This window comes from Branchiostoma lanceolatum, chromosome 14, assembly GCF_035083965.1.
Source record: "Branchiostoma lanceolatum isolate klBraLanc5 chromosome 14, klBraLanc5.hap2, whole genome shotgun sequence".
In the NCBI taxonomy this organism is placed as follows: Eukaryota; Metazoa; Chordata; class Leptocardii; order Amphioxiformes; family Branchiostomatidae; genus Branchiostoma; species Branchiostoma lanceolatum.
Genome location: NC_089735.1, coordinates 8,448,851 through 8,472,059, shown reverse-complemented (window position 1 = coordinate 8,472,059; position 23,209 = coordinate 8,448,851). Strand labels below are relative to the sequence as shown.

The following is a 23,209-nucleotide window of genomic DNA, read 5'->3' as shown; positions in this document are numbered from 1 at the left end:
CATTTCAACAATTAACCGTTCATTAGACATTTCCCAACAGCTTACAGGATATAACGTTGTCTCTGATTGGCCAAATCTACCTAGCGACGGAGAACAATTGTGTATGGGTCCGAACCTTATATAGCCAATATGACAGCTGAGAGTTTAACTGCAAACTGCTACACAAAGAATGGCTTATTGACAGTAAACAGTTGTTCAAACAGACATAGCAACATGAGCTTCTATGTATTCACAGGTTCTTTGGTTTGCTTTGCAAACTGCAGTTAGGTCGTGAACTGCTAGGTGGTACATTGCAAATTCAGCCATACCTTGAATACTAACCACTAACTTTGGAAATGAAATGCCATACAAATGAACATTGCAAAAAAAAGGTTATTGATACTAGCTGAGAAGTTGAGGATGTAAAATTTTCTATAACTCAGAGATACATTTTTCTTCAAGAGAAATTTTTAGAAAGGGAAAAAAACAACAAAAATTACTGAAATTGCATTTTGAAGCAGAAACCGAAATGAAATTTGACAGTCTAGAATAGCAAGAAAATTGAAAGGATCTTTTTATAACAATATCTTTTATTAGGGTAGGAATTTGCCATTTGTATACTTGTATATTGATAAATGTTGGCTTTGCATAACCTTGGTATAACTACTACATGTAGGTCCTTGATATTTGAAAACAGGTACAAGTTATTACATTTACACAACTTTTCTGATCAGATTGGCTGGTGTTCAATTTATAATCAAATCAATCAAAGCGTTTCCAAGTTCCAGAACAGATTTGTCTTTCTATTGGTCATATAGATAAAGATCTCAACTGCAAAATGACTAACTTGTCATTCATGAATGACGATCAAGATCCCAAATTATGTCATAATCAAAAGATGGATGTGAAATTGATTGTGTTTGTGTGCATAGCAAATGTCAATCAAAGTTTTGAAATGACTTGAACCCTAACCCTTGGCATTGGTGGTTTAATACAGCGATGCACATGCATAACTGCACACACTTAATAAGGTGATGTGTTTTTGATAGAGGTAATAAGCTCATTTATTAGATTATAAATGCTGTCACAGGGTTTTTTCTAGAAACATTAAACAAGAGGGGGCACACACTGGTGAGGGAGCGAATTCTATGTATTTATGGAAGAATCGATCGCTGAGGGAAGGCTGTATGCTGGATATTAAGCTAAAATCTGAATTTGACATGGGGGTGCTAGGCTGAAACAAGAGGGTGCAGCGCCCCTCTTTCCTGGTTTAGATGAACCCCTGCTGTCATACATGTACATTGACAATCACTACAAACCATTGACAGAGGCAAAAAATAGGATTTTGGCCCAAATTCCTTTTTTTTCTGTTGTCAACAAAGTTGCATTTTCAGGATTTTGTACAATATATGTCACTTCATGTAGCCTGAATATTTCTTCATGTTCCTTGCACAATTGCAGGGTTTTAACATAATGTATTTCTTACTGCAATCTGAAAATATATTTCTAAAAAGATAGGTCTATTTTGTGCAAATTGCTTGTTTTGGTATTTCAATCCCATTTTGAGAAGCAACATTGTGTGATATGGTAAAACGTAATATTGTTGACATGTATCAGTAACTTATAGTGTCAAGTGTTTTTGATATTAGGACTTTTGATTATTGGTATCTAATGAATGATATTTTCTTGCCTTCTAGGATGAAGACCAGGACCCGCTTCTGAGCAACTTCTCTGGCCTGAAAGATGTTCTGAACAATGTTTCAGGTAAATATGATCCATAGAAAACCTCTCTAAAGTTAAGGCATCAACGCTAAAGTTAAAGCTTTGTCCAGTAGTAGACTCCATGTCCATGAGAATACCATAAATACATGTATGTTTAAAGCCAAACCATTTGGGCTCATCTGTTAGGTTGTTTACACATCACTTAAACTGAGCCTGCTTGACTATCCATTGTATCCCACCATTCCAACACCTGCTCCCAACACCACAGCTATTTGCATCATGACTCAAGTGCCTTCGTTCTAATAAAATGTTGCCTCATCATCAAAAGCACAAGTCACAATGACCAATAGAATGAAACAAAGCAATTTTTGGCCCTGAAACCAGTATACCACCGTCCAGGACTTTGGGTCAAAGTTGTGGAATGCCAGAAGGACGATTTTCAAAATCGAGCATATTTTCATCTGAAAATTTACAATATCACATTGTACAGGGTTGCAAATATATCTGCTGATCTCTAAAAATCATGGTGACCACCAAGAGAACACTGGTCTTATTGCTGCTGAAAAACATCCTCTAGAGTTTGCAGGCTCGTCAAGCTATTTTCCTGGTGTGTGACGCCGGCTTTGCAAAAGTGGTGGAAAAGTTTTTATAGACTTCGGACTTTAGGAGTAGATAACCATGTACGTACTTATGACGCCCCAATACTTTTGACTCGATCCCTACTTTTACAACTTTCAAGTAACCTTGCCCACTTCAAGCCATGGTACCTCATCTGGTCCCGTATGAATGTTTGATTCCGGGTATGAATATTTCAGACCGACATAATGTACCAAAGTGTTTGTGGTTTAGCCACCCTCTCCTTTACAAAATGTCAGCATGTATTTTTGATAAGGCAATCATCCTCGATATAATTGGTGTGTAGCCGTACACAGTTTTTTTTGGAGGAGAGGGTAACGTAGATACATGTTAGGAGGATCTTTGAGGGCCATTAAGTCATTAGTGTACGGCTGTTGGGCATAGAGATGCGCAAAGTGGTCCCGTCGTGTTATCTCCGTTGATTTGTCAATGTCACTCCCCTTCGAGGGCTGGGAGGTGACAATCTTTCTGCTCATTTTTATGTCCCGGCCACGCCGTTCCGTATTGCCTCATCTCTAAAGTTGTGGCCGTGAATATAGATGGCGGGATTTACCCCCGCGCGAATACAGGCAAGCGGGAAGTTAAGAGATGCGTCGGCAGTGCGACTTCCGTCCGGGAAACGGCCGCTAGCACGGAATAATGAAGATTAATTTGATGAAGTTAGCGCGGCAATTTTGGTAATTTTGCAGCATTTAAGCAAGAGAGTGGATCAGAATGGATATCAATCAAATGATGTGCACCCTACTTATGGTTAGGCATGACACCGTCCAGTTTTAAACAGGCGGTCACATAACCGGACTGGCAACCGCATCAGCCGCTGACTCAAATAACTCTGCCCACTCCAACATTGGCTTGATTATTGGATACATTCTTTGTTATTGATAGCTTATTAATAACAAACTTTTCCTAACAATGTGCTGATTATCGAAAACATCTTTCGCACAACATTTTTCTATAGTGCGCAAAAGTTCAGCAACCAATTATAAACACTTAAGTGCATTTAAAATCTGCTTAATCCTTCACAAAAGCATCAGAGTATTCTACAAAACCATCTGCCTTAAGTAATATTATTACCCAATTAGACACATAAAACTGGAAAGCATAACATAAACTGTTGTTGCTTTTACAAACAAAACAACAAATGAAATAAACCCCAAATGTTACAAAACTCCCTTCTGCACTTAAAATGAGCAGCTTTGTTGCAAAGCTACAAAATCCCATGATTGCCTTGAAAATGCATAACGGTTGATCCTACATAATACCATCAAAGTAAACAACCATTAACATTTATCTACAAACTATATATAAGCTGTGCAATACCAGTTTGGGTGATGCGTTGGTAAAAAAACAACACTATGTCGTAAAAGTCGTAGTAAGAGTTGATGCGCAGGATGCGTAGGCTGGACATGTGGCAGCGTTATCGCTTGACGGTCTTCGCAGTCATTAACAACAAGTCCGCCAGATAAGCATACTAAATACTGGATAAGAATTGAAAGTAAGAGATTATCTATATTATAAATGAAGATGTGCTTACCGGTTTCCGATGGCGGGTTGTCCCGAGGATTTCTTGCTTGATCTGTGGCGTTGGCTCGGCTCTTTGCTCTGGAGAGATCAGAAATGATGTGTTGTCAACACAAGTGTGCTGCTGTCAAACTGAGACCAACTGTCCTCCCACTCTTATACTCCTCCCCTACAACACCCCTGATACCTACCTCATCATTTACTCATTAAATAATGTGCCTGAGCTGAAATATTTATTAGGACACATCCCCCCCTCACAACCGACTTCAGAAGCTATCAAGGCAATTTGTGTTTGTTACTCAACAATCACTACGGACGTAGGGGTTACTAAGCCCCTCCCGACTAATAATAGATGAAAATGGGGGATTTACCTCAAGATTGATACTATATCCACCTTGTTAGCATATTGATGGAATAGGCAAGTATCGCATCAGGAAAAGTTCAAGCCGGTTGTAAATCCATTCCAACTTTCGGATACGTTAGCAAAAGGTTTGTCATTTCGGTCTCTGCTTTTGTAAATTGTGGAAAGTTGTTAAAAAATGTTGGGCTTGAAGGGGTGGATTGTGTGGTAAAGTGCAAGGGTCTCATGTGGTCGATCAGGAATGACAAAAGACTTGTAGTAGCTGGATGTAAATGACCCGATACCCCCCTGACAGGCCCGTAGTAAACACGTGCTGGAGTGATTTGTGGTTGGAGCACTTGCAGGTTGGGACAGGGTGATATAATATTATGTTCAGTCCTTGAAAAGTCTTGAATATGATTAAACATTAAAGAAAAAGATTTTCTAGCCCAAAAGTACTTGGGGGCAAAAAAGATTTTCTCTAGCAGTCCTCACTTTGCTTGAAAAAAAGAAACAATTTTTCTTTTTGCATTTGATTAACAATATACTGTGTCTTTCATGTAAGTAGTGCAGGCCTCGAAATACTTTCTTCTTGTTTTGATTCTTCCTTCTTATTGTGATACATAATGTGAACCCTGCATTTTTTAGCTTACCAAATCGCAATATGTTTTATAATTTTTTTCTGTGATCTTACAAGTCTGTCTGAAATAAAAAATAAAAACTTTTCACAAGCTGTAGTGTGTTTGAACCCAGCTCAGACGAGTTGTAAGGGATTGCATTCATCATTTCGGATAGTGACGTAAAGCCAAGGAATGGCCCACCATGCATGTATGAGGATTCGGCCTCAGTACATAAAAGAACCCAACACACTTGTCAAGAAGACTAGGGGCAACCAGTATGCTTGGCTGAAAACGCAAGCCATTGTGAATTTTTGCACTACTACTAGCAAGACGAAAAAGCATCATGCTTTACCACAGTTGAGGATGACTGCTTTACCTTTTGATATTTCAAGCCCTGTGTACGTTGATCTATGAACACACCCATTTTCAGGCCACGAGACAACATAGCACATGTTTTGTCTGTACCTTTGTTACGACAGTGACAGAGTGAGATGATATAAGCTCTTTTGCCGGGGTTATGTTATGTTTTGACGAGCACGTGGCAAACTGGGCAGGGAAAACTTGCAAGTGAAGGCACGCGAACAAACTCCGCGTTGAGACAAATAGTTTCTGGTTGAAGAAGTTTACTTTTTTGTTTGAGAAATGTACAGACAATAGAAACTTTCTGTGTCGATAGAATTTACTTTCTAAGCAATATTTAACTGAAGTTTCAAAGCCAGGTAAAATTTTGTCCAATATGTAGTGTTTGCAATATCAGTTAAATCTTACTTTTAAAAAAGTAACCCCCAAAAAATAAGCAGACTTCCTTGAGTACGAAATTTAAAGACTACCAAAAGTCCAAGAAAATTAATGGTTTCTTGTCAAGGAAATATATCTTTTACTTTTGTTGTAACCCAGATAGAAGACAGTAAAACGCAGTGCTTGTACATTTCTTTCACTGTTCAGTACATTTCTCCAGAGATTTTACCATTGGACTGAAAGTTTTGACTATCTATATAGTAACACATATGATACTCACTGTCAGATGCAGCAAAATATCAGTTCTTTTTTTGGGCACTTTCGCAACCCACTATACATGTGTTGCTGTTAGGGTCAGTGCCCCCTATGCCTTCAGCATGTGGCCCAATTCTTTAGTGACAAAAATGATGGATTGAAATAGTATTTCAAGAAACTGAAGCTCTATAAGCAACCCCTCTCCTAAAGGTTACTGTCATGAGTGGTGTAATTAATGTGATAATCGCTCGTTAATCACCACCATATAGAGAGGAAGACTTGCAAGTTGCATCAAAAGAATACAGGACAATATTTTGGACTTAGATCTGAAGGAACTTTGAAAATTACACCATGTTAAACAGAGTTTCACTTTCTATGTTTTTAGTGGAAAATTTTGTACAAGCTTGGGAACTACCTGTTATGTTATTTGTTATTATATCATTTCATTTTAAAACTTAAAGATATCAAAACTGAAACTTTTGCTGCAGTGTCATAAAAATCTGCCAAGAAGCTCATAATCAAATTTTGCAAACACCTACCAACATACCAAATATCATAAAGATCCATCCACAACTTCTCGAGTCATGCTTTTCATCATAATCATCGTCGTCGCCACTTTCATCTTTCATCATGCTTTTCACACACATAGACATACATGCACACCCCAAAACACTTTCATGGTGAAGGTAACAAATGGCTATGGAATCTTAATATGTAGATCTTTTGCACATAGTAATTCTAATAGCCTCTTCTAATTCATCTTTGTTGATAGCCCAAGGTAGGTTAGTGTATGTTACAACACTGAGAAATTAATTCATTTGAAGCAAATTAAGGACAGGTTGAAAATACAGGAACATCAATGTACCGGTACTGTACTTGAATAGATAGACTTACTTGTACATGTACACTGAAGTATACTGTAGATGCATTTAATTTTGCGTGGTTTTTATTTTGCGGTAGGATGAAAATCGCGGTGGTTTTGAGTTCACGTTTGAAACAATAGTAGCGCTACGGTTATAGGTGGGCAAAAAGTTTTGCGAACATAAAACCACTGTGAACATTTCTGCATTTACAGTATAACATTTGACTTATTTTGTTACTAAAAACATGACTTGTTATTTGAGTGGTTATTCCTACCGCAAAAATGAAAATTTTGCACCCGAAGACGATGAAACATTGTATGGCATTGAAATCAACACTATCTTTGATTTGAGGTCCTCTCGGAAGTATAAGTTTTATCGATGAAATAAAATTCTGTCAACTGTTTATTCATGTTTCTTTTATCATTCAGGATCACGGTTTACTTCGTCAAATAGTTCTCGTACAAGTACAATTACAGGTATCATACCTAAACCTCTGTACCTGTACCTGATATTACACATACATTGTACATGTAGGTATGCAGCCCTACCTTCAATTATCATTTCTACAGGTGTAAACAATTGTGAACAGACTTTGGCTCGGCAATCAAATTTTTCTGCTTCTGTCCAAATTTGTGAAGAAAAAAAGGGCCCAGACCCTGGTCATGTTAAAGAATCTGTTAGTCAACTGAAATAGAGAATCACGGACGGACCACATTTGCCGCCTGTGGGTCTCTTGCCCCCATTATGTTAAAAATGTTTGAAATCCTACGAATCGCCATGGAAAAGTACAACATCTAGACAAGCATAGCACGGGAAAACAAGGCAGTAAACAAAAACAAAAAGAGCTATCCTACTGCTAAATGACAGTTACACCTGTTGATATTACAAACCTTTTCAAAACTATTCACATGTAAGACACAGTTATCAATAGACTCCTACATGTATGAAATAATTGACATCAATTGCAAAGATGTCGCAACACGTTTTTCATGACCTTGACCAATCACATGTCAGGTGTCGTGTCACGCTAACCTTAGCATACAACGATAAATCAACGTCCAATAAGCTTGTCCCTACCCAAACTACCACCGACTCCGACGTGAAATACTGTATAACACCCTTTACTACCATTCTAAATACTTCTTTTTATTCAAATTCTACAATTTTAGGCAGACGAAAGGATTCGGGGCTAATGCAGAAGATAGAGGAATGAAATAATGATTTGAAGGCAACATTATGATATCTACTCACTTGGGGAAGTCCCGGGGAATGAGAAAGTGTCAAGACGAATGAGTTACGGATAAATGCTTGACATGTCAGCGGTATACCCTGCTGCTACTGGATCAAGAAAATCAACAAAGGTCTGCGTGCAACTGTCCCGTCTTATGACTAATATGGCGGGATTTGTCCACACATTGTCCGCATACTTGTCTGTCAGAAGATCTCGTATTCACTGACGCAACCTCATTCTACGATATAATTAGCACCACGTTGTCACGAATTATGTACGTGTGTGTCGTTGACGATGTCGCAAAACGAACCCTTTATTCCGTCCGACAAATGCCATAATGATATTTGCACTTTGTTCAGATTGTTTTGCATGAAAGTGTGAATCAGTCTGATTATTGATGACACATACTGTACATCATAAAATAGTTGCGGGGTTTTTATTTTCGCGGTTTATGTTCGTGGTTTGCGAAATCATTACACTGTGAACACGTGCTCTGTCCTGCATTTCGTTACTACGGTCGTTTCAGCCGCAAACTTCAAACACTGTAGTTCCCTTCCTACTGTGGAATTAATTGCCCCTCAAACTTAACATGATTTACAGTAATTGGTATGGACTGGAGCACCCTTGAAAGGATTGACAGACAGCTAGCAACTGGTGTAACCATTGGCTGAAACCTTATCCAGCATAGGACATGCATAGCTGACATAGAGAGGGACTAGAGAGAGGTATCCAGTCACATCACTCAAAGGAAGTCACTCTGACAGCTGCTTGGTATACATGTACATGGTACCACCCTGTTGGCATACTTACTACTGCCCCATACCAAAGTCAATCCCTTTAAAACCTTCGGCATTAGGGAGACTTAGAGAAAATTTGCTGTCTGTTGTCAAAGCCATAAATCAAGATAGACACGAGAAAATCCACCTCTTTCGTTGTACGTTGGTGAAATTTTGCTTGAGCATGATACCTGTTTGTAATTCGTTGCTAACTTGATGCTAACTTGGTATCACGTAATGATAGACTGTATAAACTAGCCTCTGAGCTGATCCCAAAGACGTTAAGATTCAAGGTTGGGAGGTATACTGTAAGTCATGAAATATTTACGGTTGTTCTTTGTACCACTTTACTCATCTCGACGCGAATGTATGCTCTGATATGCAAATTGTGGCACTGCAGTTGTTTCAACCACAAACTTGAAACACCTCCTTTTCCAACCTACCAAAATGTTACATGTAAGTCTCCATGAACTTAACCTTGGCACCTGATTCTCTATTGGTTACAGTTAGGCAGCAGGGAGAAGGTTAAAAGACTTTACAGTAGGTGGATGTTGTAATATGATCAAGTGGCCAGTTGCGAAGCCAAAGATATATCCATGACCCCTAAAAGAGTCAGTTAAGATTAGATAGCATTATCAAGTGCTGACATAAACAGTTACATTAACACATACTGAAAAACTGAAGTGGACCAAGCAATGCATTAAAAGTGAAAGCAGTAAAAAAAAGTGAAGGCAGTGTCAATGGTTTTGAAATACGAGCGATGCAGCATTGGTGTTATAAATAATATAAACATCATTTTCGTTCTTTGTTATCCCTTTTAACAGCAACAATCATTATTCTATTTGCTGGAAAAAAATCATTGCAAACTGACTCAATAGTTTTTTCTCCAAAGACCAGTCCTGTGCAGATCTAGAATAGGCAAGGGATGAATTTTAGGATACATACATGTACTGTACAGTGATTCAAGTTGCAGTCTTTTGTTTAGGGTTATGTACGTAAAGATACTGTTGTGTTTTACACTAGTTTACATTTATTAGACAAAGGCTATTTCTGACTTTTACGTATCAAAAATAATAAAACCTTTTTTGTATTATGTGCTTAAAAATCAGCTATAGAATTTGGGTTCATCGCTATTTTTCAGAGCTTGGACTGTACTACGCGAATCACATGGTCTCAAGCAATGAGTTATGATGTCAATGTACAATGTAGTATGATGTCAGTAACTTTGCTGTTCATGTACAATGTACTTCATCGATGGTGCTGTAAAAAAAAGTTAGTTTTCGTGGCTGTGTTTGTGTTCACTCTACTCACTCCTTCTTGAATTGAGATGAATAAGTCATTATTCATACAGACATCTGCCACTAGTGCTATGGAAAGGTGGGATTTACATAATGCTGGTTCCACCGAGAAGGATTTACTCCCCCCATATCATAGCATGCTTAATGCAAATATCAATCAGTTTTGTAAAGTACCCTGTACGCTCCCATTAACCCTAGCGGAGTCCCCCGTGGCTCCCGACACCGCTACGGCCATTTTGTGGATTTTACGAGGCCGAATGTGCGGAATATGACATTACGCTCGCTATCCATCATGCGAATAACGCGGTCGGACGCGGCGTGTCACACGCAATCAGACACCATGAAAGTTGCATGAGTGTAATTTGTTGGGCACGAGAGGAGAGATCCTTCCCTAATTCTCTGTCAATGGGGACCCCCGCTAATGTCTCTTGTACTAAACAGAGTTTTACATGACAGGGGAAACGGTGGGTACTTTAGAGGCCACACTTCCTAACAGTAACACCCCTTTCCTTCCACTAGAGGTTGCAACCACTGAGTGACCAAAGGTTTCAGATCATTCAATGAATTTTAAAAATGAAGAAGTTTTCCAACTTTTGTTGTGTTTTGTCGTTTTTTACCTTAAGTCATACTTTTACCTTTTGCATCATATTCAAATATGAAAAAGGAAACGATTTTCAACTACATGTACATGTGTAATTTAAGAGAATTTTTCTCAAACTTCTAATTTGTGAAACTTTCAGAAAATTTTGTTATGTCAAGAAAGAAAACACATCATAGAATTTTTGTTGTCTAGAAACTGTCATGTATGAAATGTTATTACATTTCAAAAATCAAAGTATACATACAGAGCATAGACAAAAGATATAACCATAGAACTTTGGTGCAACTTTGAAACAGATAAAATGTAGGATGAAACAAAGATGGTATGCAGTTCAATGTAGATACATAGTGAGAACAAAAACTGTTAGAAATAAACTTTAACTTATGGATGACATACGCTTTATACTTAGCATTCAAGGATTGCAGCCATTTAGGCCTAATCAAGATATCACAATGCAAATATTATCCTTGTTCAAATCAATGGCTTTAGTGGTATATCATCCTAATTTTACAGATACCTTAACTCTAATCACCCAAACCCTCTGTAATTTATTCCATCTCGTCGTTATCTAGGGAGGTATAATGGCCCATTATGCAGATGTATTCCAGCAACATGCTAGCAGATTAGGATAATCAAATAGAACCACATCAAATTTGTATAGAATCACTTAAACTTTAATGGCCCATTTGTAGGTTCCACATGGGTAAGGGCTCAGTTGGTTAAGTTGCTACAGTTCGCCAGCTCCGACTTTTATTGTTTAATAATAGTACACGTATGTATGTCCTATTGTAATGTGCTATTGAGAATAAAGTAAAAAATCAACCAATATTTCAATGGTATAAATGAGAGGGTTTAAAAGTATTATTCAAGTATCATATACAGTCATTGTTTTATTTTCCTTTGGAATTGAAATTTTTTTGAGGTAGATCTACAATTTTTCATTTTTGTGATGAAGCGAATTTTCAGATTAGAACATTTGGCTATAGATTTTATTTTATTTCTGGGTCCTTAAATCATATGAAATGAAGTCAGCCAAACTTATTAAAGCAATGTTTTATATATTTGAGTAATAATAGACAGTATACAATCTTCATAATTATATCAACACAGAATGTGTAGACGGTCATAATTCATAGTGTGATATTCAAGCTTTCTACTATTGATAGAATTAATTCCAATTGTGAATAATGTGCCACAGTGTTTTGATATTTTTGTTATGATTATATAACAGAGGCGTTTTCCCCTTTGTATCATATACTGTTGAGTATCCAAACTTCAAAGGACTAGCTTACACAGAAATATAGTTATTGACACCTAAAAACGGTTATCGGAGACAAAAAATATTTTGTACACAACAAGTTTTTTAATAATTCCTGTCACCCGATCTTCTTTGTTTCACAACTTCAGAGGAGCAATTTTTTTTGATAGCATAATTGTGGTATTTAGTAATAACATACCGGGTGTATAATATTCACAAAGAACCGAAGCAAACTTTAATGATTAAACTTCCCGGCATAGATCAGGAAAAAGATGGATGGATTATTTTATTTGCACAGTTAATTCCATTTTCATATTTGGTCCATAAGTTGTATGGTCCCAACAGGAGGATTTCCATAAGCATTTGTGTACTCTACGGTAATGGAACAGCGAACGCACACGCCACCGCTGGAGTTGGTCGTGTTCAAATTTATGGCCCCCAGAAGTACGGATTGTAAAATGAAGCGTACAGACACACTTCATTTCCCCTGCCTTCTGCTCTGACATAACCAGGTTTGTCACCATGAAATTTTCCCTGCTTTCTGCGTAATCAATTATTCTGCCCCACAAAATTAATTCCTACATTTTTATGACTGTGTTTTTCGATTTTCTATTCAAGTTGTGCCAAAAGAGCAACCAATGAAGTGTTGTGTTTTTCTCTCGCAGTGAGTGAGATATTTCTTGAGTGAAAGAAGGTTTGTAACCACAAGCGTTCGTTTGGCGCTTTCTGCCCAACAGAAAAATTGATTCCTACATTTTTATGATAATTTGTAACATTTTTTTTTCAATTTCCTATTCAAGTTGTGTCAAAAAATTCAAACATTTAAATGTTTTGCCTTTCTGAGGAAAGAGAGTTCCATGAATTTTTTTATGATTTCTGTGTGATTAATCATTCTGCCTCCAGAAATTGATTCCTATATTTTCATGGGTAACTTATTTTCTATACAAGTTGTGTCAAAAATGCAAATAATGAAATGCTGTACTTTTCTTTGGCTGTGAGATTTTTCCAAAGTGAAAGAAGACAGACTTGTAAAACTAAATGCTGTACAATTATAAAATTTCAGCAACTTAAAGACTTTGACTGCATTCTTCACACTAGACTTAAAGTAAACAACAAAAGGTTCTGATACAGATATTATGGGAGTCTGTTTATTTTTTTCAACAACTATCATAGGAAATAATCTGTATCATAAAATTAAAAGTCTACTCAGACATCGACTTATCAAAATTTTGTTTCAAAATTTCAATCGGGGACAAAAGAAGTCAATAATATCATTTACCAGAAAATTCATGATTTTACAGTGCTTAGTTTTCCCCCACTCTAGTGTAGCATCTGTGGCTATTTTTTATTGCAAGAGAGAGCAGGCTAGGGGGTAATGTTGTGTGTACTTAAACAGCACTCAGGAGGTTTGGTTTATGAAATAATTATGTCCCACACATCAGTGACCTCACCCCCCTGATACGTCATCCCAAAAGTGCTCCAGCAAAAATAGAAATAATCCACACTTTGATTACCGTTCCTAAATCATCAATTTCTAACAATGTGGTTATGGAATATACCATAATGGATCTAAATAGGAGGGTCACAGAAATACAGAAGAAGAACAGTTTTACTGTAAATCTCGTAATGTTTGCAGAAGTTTTATTTTCGTGACCTCTCTTCAGCTAATTCGTGACAATGATACTGGTCTCCTATATATAACCACTGTACTACAAAATTAATTCAACCATGAGAAAACGTTTCCCCTACTTATTCTACCATAACAGTCCCCACAAATAAAACTGAATTTCCAGTTTCTGTATTGTATTGTATCTCTAGTTCTGTTCCATCAAGTCTGTAATTGAAAAATAGTAATGGATTAGGGTTTCTGTGGTTAACCAGCCATTTAGTATATTTTCTAGCATCAAATGTGGACAGATGTGTCACTGTCAGCACACTTTTGGTGAGAAACTGTCTTTGTCTTCACATCACCCATCCCAAACTACATGTACCTGTAGCCTGGTAGCCATACCGTTGTGAGCTCCTGGTGTATCTAAGGCGCTGAGAGTGTTGCCCGCCTGCCCAGCTCATTACCGCACACCGGTTAATTTTTATGGAGTTGGTTTCGATTCTTTCGCTCACAATAAATAGAAAGGCCAACTGGAAAGATAGACTGTCAGAAAAGGCCAATTGCTTAGAAGCACTTGGACCTGTAAAACACCCCTAATTGAGAATGGTTACCAGGCAAATTCCAAACAAGAGTTAAGGTTCCTGGACACAAAATCAGATGTTGGGGTAATAAGAAATTTTCAGGATGCCCCATTTTTCTGACATGACATGACATTCTTGTTTGTCAGAAAAAAAATGACAGAAAATAATAGATTTTTCACCACAACATCTGCTCGGAGTTGCTAATATGATGGGAAATTTTTCTCCAAAAACTTGGCAGATAGTTTGCAACTGCGAAAATGCACTAGGCTTTTGGGGCTGAAATATGAAACTTCTCCAGAACAAAATTGTGCTCAAAGTTTTCAATTTTAGGAACGTTTTACCTTTGCCATGGAGGTTATGTTTTTGGTGCTGTTTGTGTACATATGTCGGTGTGTTTAAGTAGATGTGTTTGAGTTTGCAGATACACCACAGAATATCGCCTGGCAAACTGAAAAGGTAGATTCATTTTTTTGGGTAAAAAATGACCAAAACATGGATTCCTTTTTTTTCTCCAATACCACAACGGATGCCTTTAATTACTATACTTATTTTCTTTCCAAAAATAGACACAAGAGGCATACTAAAACAGCCAGTAAGGTTGCCAATTTGGGATATAACTTGATAAATGTTGGGCCTACAGATAAACATGTTGTGTGTATTCCACATACATGTATCATTCTAAGGTTAATGAGCTTTTTAATGGGAAAAATGTAATTAAGATCTGCAGGAAATAGATGTTACATTGTGAAGATGGCAGCAAAAAGATGGGGCTGGTGGGAACATTTTGTTGATTTATAGTCTTGTAAGAGACGCCTACCTTATGGAGATACTGTAAAATTTAATGCAGAAATTTTTGCAGTGGTTTTATGTTCACGGTTTTCGCGGCAACTGTTTCACCGCAAACTTAAAACTAATGCGTACATTTTTGTCCAATACTGCAGCAGTATTGTGACAATAGTGCTGCCACGAACTTAAAGCCACCGTGAACACTCCATTTTCGCCTTGGAGCGGGAAAAAATCCCCACAAACTTGAATACATTTACAGTAGTGTCTTTCTACGTTGTTGATTCATCCAAATACCTAATACTGTAAGTTCACTTGAGTTTGAGGCACTTAAATTTCAGGGCAGGCAAAGATGATATTCAAGAGTTCGGGGTGTCTTTGAGTGTGTGATTGAAAGAGTGTAATAATACAATGCAGCCTCTCACCGCAAATTCCTTGAACATAAAACCACCACAAATATTTCTCAGTTTATGCTAAATATTGATATTTTGAAGTTGATTCATAATCATATCCTAAATGGTACCCGAATATAAGAGAAACAATTTCGAAAAACAAGAAATTGAATTGGTGTCACGGTCACCTAACAGTACATTAACACACCTGTTCAGAGTCTTCAAAACCAGAATATATGGTCTCAACACTTGGATATAAGTGAAAGTATGATTCAGTTAAGAAATTTGCTTCAGGCACCAGTTCACTGAGACAGTGGGCAGGTGACATTCTTAACTTTTAAGTGTTTCTTGAGTTCCCTGAGGAGGTAATATAAGTTTCTGTGTCCTCAGACAGATTACGAGTCACTTGGGAACACATGTCTCACAACTTCCATCTGTGTTGGTCTTGCCAGGCAAAGTCTGCCAGCAACTACTGTAAATCCTGAAATATTTGCAGTGGCTTTCTGATCACAGTTTTCTGTTCTCACTGCAAGCTTGTACACTGTTGAGTCTTGCGCTGCATTACTACAATACTGTTCAGCCGTCTACTTGATTTACACTTCAACAAAAAAGTGTTGAGAAGTTAAAAGTGAATTTACTGTAATTTACTTGTGCAGATTACAAGCATATATTGTTACTGAGATGAAGTAACTTCTTGCTGTAAAAATGAACCATTGTCTCCGACTAACACGTCACAAGACAACAAAAGTGATACCTATAAAAACGTAGCATGCTATTCCACCCAAAGATTTGTCTTTAAAATATGAAAAGGAACAGATACTCCATGCTAGTAAAAAGATTGTCATAACCCTCTATTTTAGTACCTAGTACATCAATGACAAAAGGATACTAGGAAGCAAGCAACTCGAATACTGTATCTATAAAAATATGATTAAGATGTATTATTATCAATGTTTAAAGTGATATCGTTCAGAACATAGAAGAAGCTTACTGTATCACAACCATAGGACAACAGACTGTAGTCATGGTTATTAATAGAAATAGGACAAGGGATCAAACTTTGTGGCTTAGACTACAGCTTTCCTTTCTAATAGCCACGTTGTGACCTATGGCTGCAGTTTTAAATCATTATTGCTATCTGGAATGCCTAGCTGAGACCTTAATCCTGTCGAAGTCAGAGTCAGTAAGCTAATCAAGATTGAGTGGGAAGATAATCCCCACGACACATGTCCCCTCCTCCCAGGATCTGTCTTGTAACGCCACCCCTTATTGGATAAGCAGTTGGGCGGTCCCGTCCTTACCTTTAAGTTTCGGTAGCTGGCGATCCTACGTAGTTTGGAGCTACAGTACGATAGGGCTTGACAGCGAACGCAGATAGATAAAAGATGTTGTGGATATGACAAGAACAACGGCTTCATACATGGATAAAAGATATGCACACGCCTGCCTGTAACTGATAGTTCCCCCACACACGCCAGCTATTTGCATATTCTAGAGGGAGGGTCCCTGGCTGTGCATGTGTTGGCTTTAATTGACAACAGAGGGCAGAGCCCGCTGACTAGAACAAATCCCAGATTAACCCCCCATCTTAACTCTGCTTCGGTCCCATCCCTCATTTCAACACCCTCTCCCCCCTCCCCACCAAAGCCGCACACTCCTCTACTAGACCTACAGTAGGGTTCGTACTCGGAGCCTGGGAGTGTATCTGGGGTGATGGCATTTTGGTGGTTCCACCAGTAACAGGTGGAGAGTTGGACATGGGGATCTGATTTCATTGATAGACAGGCAGCCAGTCTGACACTGAAATTTCTGGCCTGCTTTTCCAAAAAAAAAATCAGAAATCATAACTGGATACGGTATATAAAAGTGGTGGAAGGGCCTACTTGTATGCCAAGGTCTTCAGACCAGTAGTAAAAATAAACTGAAAGTGAAGCTCACACAATCCTAGTTATTCAATATACTTTTATCTCAATGTTATTATATTAATTGTGTTATACATGTAGGTACGCATACGGTAGTACGTATTGACACATCGTCAATATATCGTAGAGCAGTACATAAGAAAGTGCCTAAATATTAGAAACTCTAAAACTAAAGACTGTACATGTATATTGTTAACTCTTTTACTACATAGTCTTTATAGAGTATACTAGGTTCCTAGAATTGTTGTACAAGTCAAACATACATTTTAGCAATTATCTATAAGTACAAAGATTTGTCCAAGTTGTTGAATACTAAATAAAACAAAAGAAAATGGGACCAACCCAAAAGAAAATTTGCCCCAACATTTTCAAACTCCTTTTTACTAATCCTTCTGGAATCTTCTTTAAGTGATTTTATGTACTTTAAGACTTTGGTATTCACCTCCTAAGAGAAGGAGCATCTACCTGCCATCAGTTAGCTGACCTCTGAAAACTAATTAGGACAAGGTGATCATAGAGCAGTTTGTCTCTTTCATCTTCGGTATGAGAAGCCATTCATTTTATACTGACATGTTTTATCCCTTCTCTCACCTCCCAGACCTCGGCGAGATCGAACCGAACGTGTTTCTGGGACCGTTCCTGGACGTCATACGGTCGGAGGATACCACCGGGCCGATCACGGGGCTGGCGCTCTCCTCGGTCAACAAGTTCCTTTCGTACGGACTAGTCGGTAAGGAGAGCTGCGCAACATAGCGCGGGAACATTCTCCTAATAACTTACGGTAGACGGGCTTATTTCACGTCCACTTTCCACTTGACAGTTCAGCAAGGATTGAGCGACCAAAACTTTATTTGTATGCTTCTGATTTCTAAATTGAAATATTATTCACAATGTAAAAGTATGATTATGGCAACAAAATGTAAAAAGATTCGTTCTTTGTCTTTGCAATTTGTTGAGCAACCTGTCAAAAACTTGTATTGTTCAATAGTTGTTGTCAACAAAACATCACTTTGATATAGTTTGTTATTAGGAATCAAATGATTGTTTGGTTGGAAGGACTTGGAGGCTGTGAAGTTTCATCGTTTTGACCATAAAAGGTGCTGAATCATATCAAGGAACAGCTATCTTTGACCCCTTGTTGAACTTTAACCTTCTAACTGAACCATGAACGACTTTTGAAGAGCAGCAGGGTCTTGTTCAAGTCCGTATCCACCTAACACACGGTGTGTCTGTTACTTCTTCGTAGATCCAACCAGCGAGAGCGCGTCGGCGGCCATCGAGAACATGGCGGACGCCGTGACCCATGCGCGGTTCGTGGGCACGGATCCCGGCAGCGATGAAGTGGTGTTAATGAAGATTTTACAGGTGAGGAAGAAGCCATAAGGTCCCAGTACATTTTTTCTTTTCAAAATCAATACTCAATGCATAAGGATGCAGTATTGCATTGGGAAGTCAATTACGATTACTATTTACATTACTTGTAGTCAAATTTGATTAAGTATGATTTTGGTAAGGTACGAAATTGAATTTTAATCCATATGGATTTAATTGTAAGGTTGGAGGTTCGAACCCCGCTTGGTCATGGTGTAATAGGTTGCATTCGCTTCTTTGGATGGGGACATACATGTACATTGTGTAATTAAAACTGAATCCAGAGGGCGGAGGTTCAAACCTCACTTGGCCATGGTGTTAGGGGTTGCTTTTGTCATTTCGGATGGTGACATCAAGTCAGCATCCCTGTGTTTAGGGGAGCTTCAGGCGAGAACCAAACACACTTACGGAGAAGAGCAGGGGTGAACCGATGTGCTTGACTGAAAACGCCAGCCATAGGGAAGCTGCTTTGCACTAGCTAGAGGAAAAAGCATCATGCTTCACCTCAGTTGAGGATGACTGTTTTACCTTTACCTTGTATCAGAAGTCGGAGTGGATTGATTTAGATGGTCAAGCACTTTAACCTATATAGGTCTGTCACCAAGGTTACTCAAGTCCTATAGTCCAGGTCTTTCCAGACAAAAAACATGGTTTGTTTGTTTTTTGTTGTCGCTATTCAACATGTTACGTGAACGGATTCTGCTGAAGTTACAGGTCGTTAGTTGAGCTGCCATGTTAGAATAGATTAAGTCTGTCCTGACTCTGTACCAACCATCACCCCTGCAAACATTTTTGCCCTCCTACCCCCTTGTCTACTATTGTCTCAAAAGCAAACTTAAAACCACTGCGAACACTCCATTTTCTCCCTACCGTGAAATAAAACCCACGCGAACTCAAATGCATTTACAGTAATGTTGTAGACAATACAAGTGAAGATACAATTGAAGGTGTCTACCACAAAAGAGGACCTCCAAAAACGTCAGTCTTGTGGGACCCTGCCTACCATAGCCCAGATGTGTATGTTCCTTGTGTTAGAGAAGACACCTGTTACAAAACACTATCGTCTGGAGGGCATAGGCCCCTGTTTCTCCAAACAAAGGCTTTGAATTATGGACCCCAAAACCCAAATCTGTCACAGTGATGGACATGAGGGGACCAAGGTCTGGGGCTAGCTGGACACCAAAAGTAGTTTGGTACTTCCACTGAATTGGGAGGGTTGGATGGAAATTAATTACAAAGACCATCTGAGGAATATAGAGTTAATTTTTCTTTATTTCCTTGCACTACTCCACCTAGCCTCAAGCAAAATGTGCCTGTTGCTATCACTGTTGTACATGTGTTTGATGTATGGTTACTTGAAGTTCAATGTTGTAACATGTTTGCAAAGGGTAGGAAATGAAAGAAAGAACTGATGATAGTTTTGCCATGTTTAGAATATAGTCTTAGTGTACAGTAGTTTCTTAGAATTGTTACAAACTACTTGTTGCCATATCTTATACCTTGTACAACTATTGAACAGTAAAGTTCATCCATAAACACTAAGTCCATTCATACATAAATGGTGAAAAAAGAGACAGCCAAACAACTATTTGGCGGACCAAAAATAAAGCTAGGGTCACTGTTTTTTACTAGGGTCGGTCGGGTAACCGGAATCACAGCATTTTTTTCTTAGGTCTTTTATGACCACAAACTTACCACACAGCCAACATGTGCTCAGTCTGCCTACAGTACTACTGTATTGTTTTAACTAAAGACTTTAAAACACAGTGAACACCTCCTTAATCCTTCCTACTGCAACATAACCTAAAGCAATTTACAGTACTATCAACAGTTGTGACAGTCATGCATACCCCTTCCAGCGCTGTAAATACTGGTTTTGTATGAACTCAACTGAAATTTGTGTAGGTTTGTGATATGTAGTACATAATGTACCTATAGGTACTATTGTACACTATTAGTATTATACATCATATTCTTGACATTTAAGCATCAACAAAAAAAGCAAAAATCTGTTGTATTTTCTTGTTTATATTTGAATTCAACTATAAAATTTAAGATTCAAGCTCTGATAAAGAGAAAAGGGAATGTTTGTAATTAGGTTTTATTGAGACATTCTATTTTATGTCGTGCACCCAAAAGTTTCTTTGTGCACCTAAATTTCTAGTGCACCTATTCCCGCAAATGAATTTCGAGCCCTGTATCACTCCCCATGTCCTTGTGCCATGTTTGTTTTGTTAGAGATTTGTAACACTGTAACAGTGTCCAGCAGTGGTCAAAGAACCCCTTGTACATACACATGTTACAAACACATGTATGTACAAGTACAGATAAGGAGAACACAACTACATGTACATTCAGCACTTTATATTGTTACAAAGTAGCTAAACCACAAATGCTACATACCAGGTTTCACATGGTTCAAGGTTAGTGTCAACAGCTAATCCTCTCTTAAGCTCCCCCTAATCCTTTTCAACACCAAGAAGCACTTCTCACATGTTTGCCAAGTATGTGCAGAGTGTGCTGAAGGATTGACATACAAGTGGCACATGCTTCTAGCTGTCAAGCCCTATCTAGTACCCAGACCACCTCAGGACAAGTGTGTAAACACAGGCTTTATCATAATCCCCTTTAATCTTCTAAGGATCAACACACTAATCCAGACTCTGTAATCTTTGGAGAAGACTTATAAATTGAGATCTTACCTTTGTCAGTAGTTCACCACTCGCAAGAAGCAACATAAGGGTGTTTAAGGAAGAGAGCACGTGTGTTTAGAGCCACCTCTCTGAATCCGACAGTGCCATGTGGGCTCTCCCAGATAAAAAATTATTTGGGGGGAGAAACTATGTAGGGTCATTTCCTCCCCCATGGGACCACTGTCAGATCATGTGGCTTACATTTTATACTTTCTTTTCAGGATGTTTATAGAAATTATAAGAAAGATGATTGAACATTTTTTACAGAGTTTGTAATTGTTAGTGTGATTTAAGATATGGTATCCTTTTTTTTGTCTGAAGAAGTTTTGAACTTTTTGCACTTTGGAAGGGGTCAGTGCCAAAGCTCCTCCCCCTGATTTTGTGGTAACACTATCCTCCCAGCTGGCTCATTCCACAAAGCAATTTATCACTCTCTCTCCCTCCTACAAGACTAGCCTACAATGCTCTACATCAGTACATGAACCTTTGGTGTTCAGCAAATGTACAAATTATGTAACACTGTACTAACAGCTGGATAGTAAGGTGGAAAGTTTCAGTCCTGGCCTATAACTGAGGGTATCGACTGGCTGTGGTTCAAGGTAAAGATTCAAGGTAAAAGATACACCCTGTCCTGAAGTTGTAAGTCATAAGTCAATTGTCTCTGCATACTGTATTACCATTGTGTTAAAAGAATTGTTCAAACCGTGAACTTAATAGAACACGAAAACTCATTTCTCTTCCTAGTCAAAATTACATCCCTTTGAAAAAAAGATGAAATTTCTGCTGCAGTACCAAGGACAGCTGCCAGGAGGCCTAAAATCAACCTTGAGCTTCGTCAAATACCAAATATTGTAACAATTCATTTGGAGGTTCTTAGGTTATTGCTGGCCAAATTATCTGCAAAAACACACAGACACACTGAAAACAATATCTCCAATCTCACAGAGGTAATAAGTAAATGAATTTGCTTTGCAGTATATTCTCACACAAGCTTGGCTTCACAGATGAAGATTCAAGGAAAATTACAAGTACTGTCATACATGTAATATACAATGTATTACCAAGTTGTGCTGTACTAGAATAGGAGTTCACCAGGTTGTAACCTCTGTGTCTCAAAAACATTCAGGGCATCAGAAAATGTGTGACAGTGTCAGACTATGTTTCAGGTTAATCTCCTTCTTTTGCCAGGTTGTCCTATATTCTGTGATAATCTTGAATGAGGGTCTGCATGCCTTTTTCTGTGAAGTCTAGCAAGCTTTAATTTAATTACCTCTCTAATTCAATGTTGAATGTAAATAATTTGGTCTCTCTAACTCTATGAAGTACATAACTTGTTATTCCGAATTCATTGTTAAACGTTATCGACAAATATCCAGCCTCCCTGAATTCGCCATTGATTGCTAGCCCTCCTAACTCCCCCCATGCACACCCTCCACCCTGAATGAGCTGTTTTCTTTCCCTGGGTCTTGCCAAAGTGGCACCACATGTTTTCCCCATCTCAGCCCACTTTATGAGCCATTAGGAGTAGGGTATAGATTTCATCTGACAGGGAGACCCATTCATTTCCCTCCCCCTACTGTTTTTGCACTCCCAGGCCCCTCCATCAAATTTATCCAGTGTTTGTTCTTCTTGTGTTCTCACAGGGTTTGGGTACCATTTGTCTTTCACAGGGAATATCACCAGACACAGGGACAAGGATTGTTTTGGTCATGGAAAATTAGGCAAAACACAATTTGGAGGCCAAGGACTATAATGCAATTAGAAAATTTGTTTCCAGAATAGAAGAGTTAGAATTGAAACAACTACATGTATGAAATAGGTCTGAAATGATTTTTCAATTCAAATGAAAGATCTGTAAATTTATGTTTGTAGTTACTCAAGTATTTAATAAGATACTTGACTTACTTGGCTAATAAGATACAGTACGTGTATAATGTTAAGTTTGAAATTTTCTGTGTTTTTAACTTAGGGATCATGATGGTATAAGATATATGTTGTCGTGGTGTTGCTATATGTTTTA

At 38.2% G+C, this 23,209-nt stretch overlaps 2 protein-coding genes across 4 annotated transcripts in view; one reads left to right on the top strand and one right to left on the bottom strand.

Moving 5' to 3' along the window:
* LOC136448544 (pituitary homeobox x) overlaps window positions 1–3,888 on the bottom strand; it is an 83,124-nt gene extending 79,236 nt beyond the window's left edge. Inside the window, exon 1 of the mRNA XM_066448150.1 lies at window positions 3,872–3,888. The gene's annotated coding sequence lies outside the window, so the exon portion shown is untranslated. The remainder of the gene's footprint in view (window positions 1–3,871) is intronic.
* Window positions 1–23,209, top strand: part of LOC136448543 (Golgi-specific brefeldin A-resistance guanine nucleotide exchange factor 1-like) — a 55,132-nt gene that overhangs the window by 3,369 nt on the left and 28,554 nt on the right. For all 3 annotated transcript variants that reach the window (XM_066448146.1, XM_066448147.1, XM_066448149.1), the window contains exons 3-5: window positions 1,677–1,743; window positions 17,724–17,855; window positions 18,372–18,490. In XM_066448146.1, coding sequence (XP_066304243.1) covers window positions 1,677–1,743; window positions 17,724–17,855; window positions 18,372–18,490 — 318 coding nt within the window. The remainder of the gene's footprint in view (window positions 1–1,676; window positions 1,744–17,723; window positions 17,856–18,371; window positions 18,491–23,209) is intronic.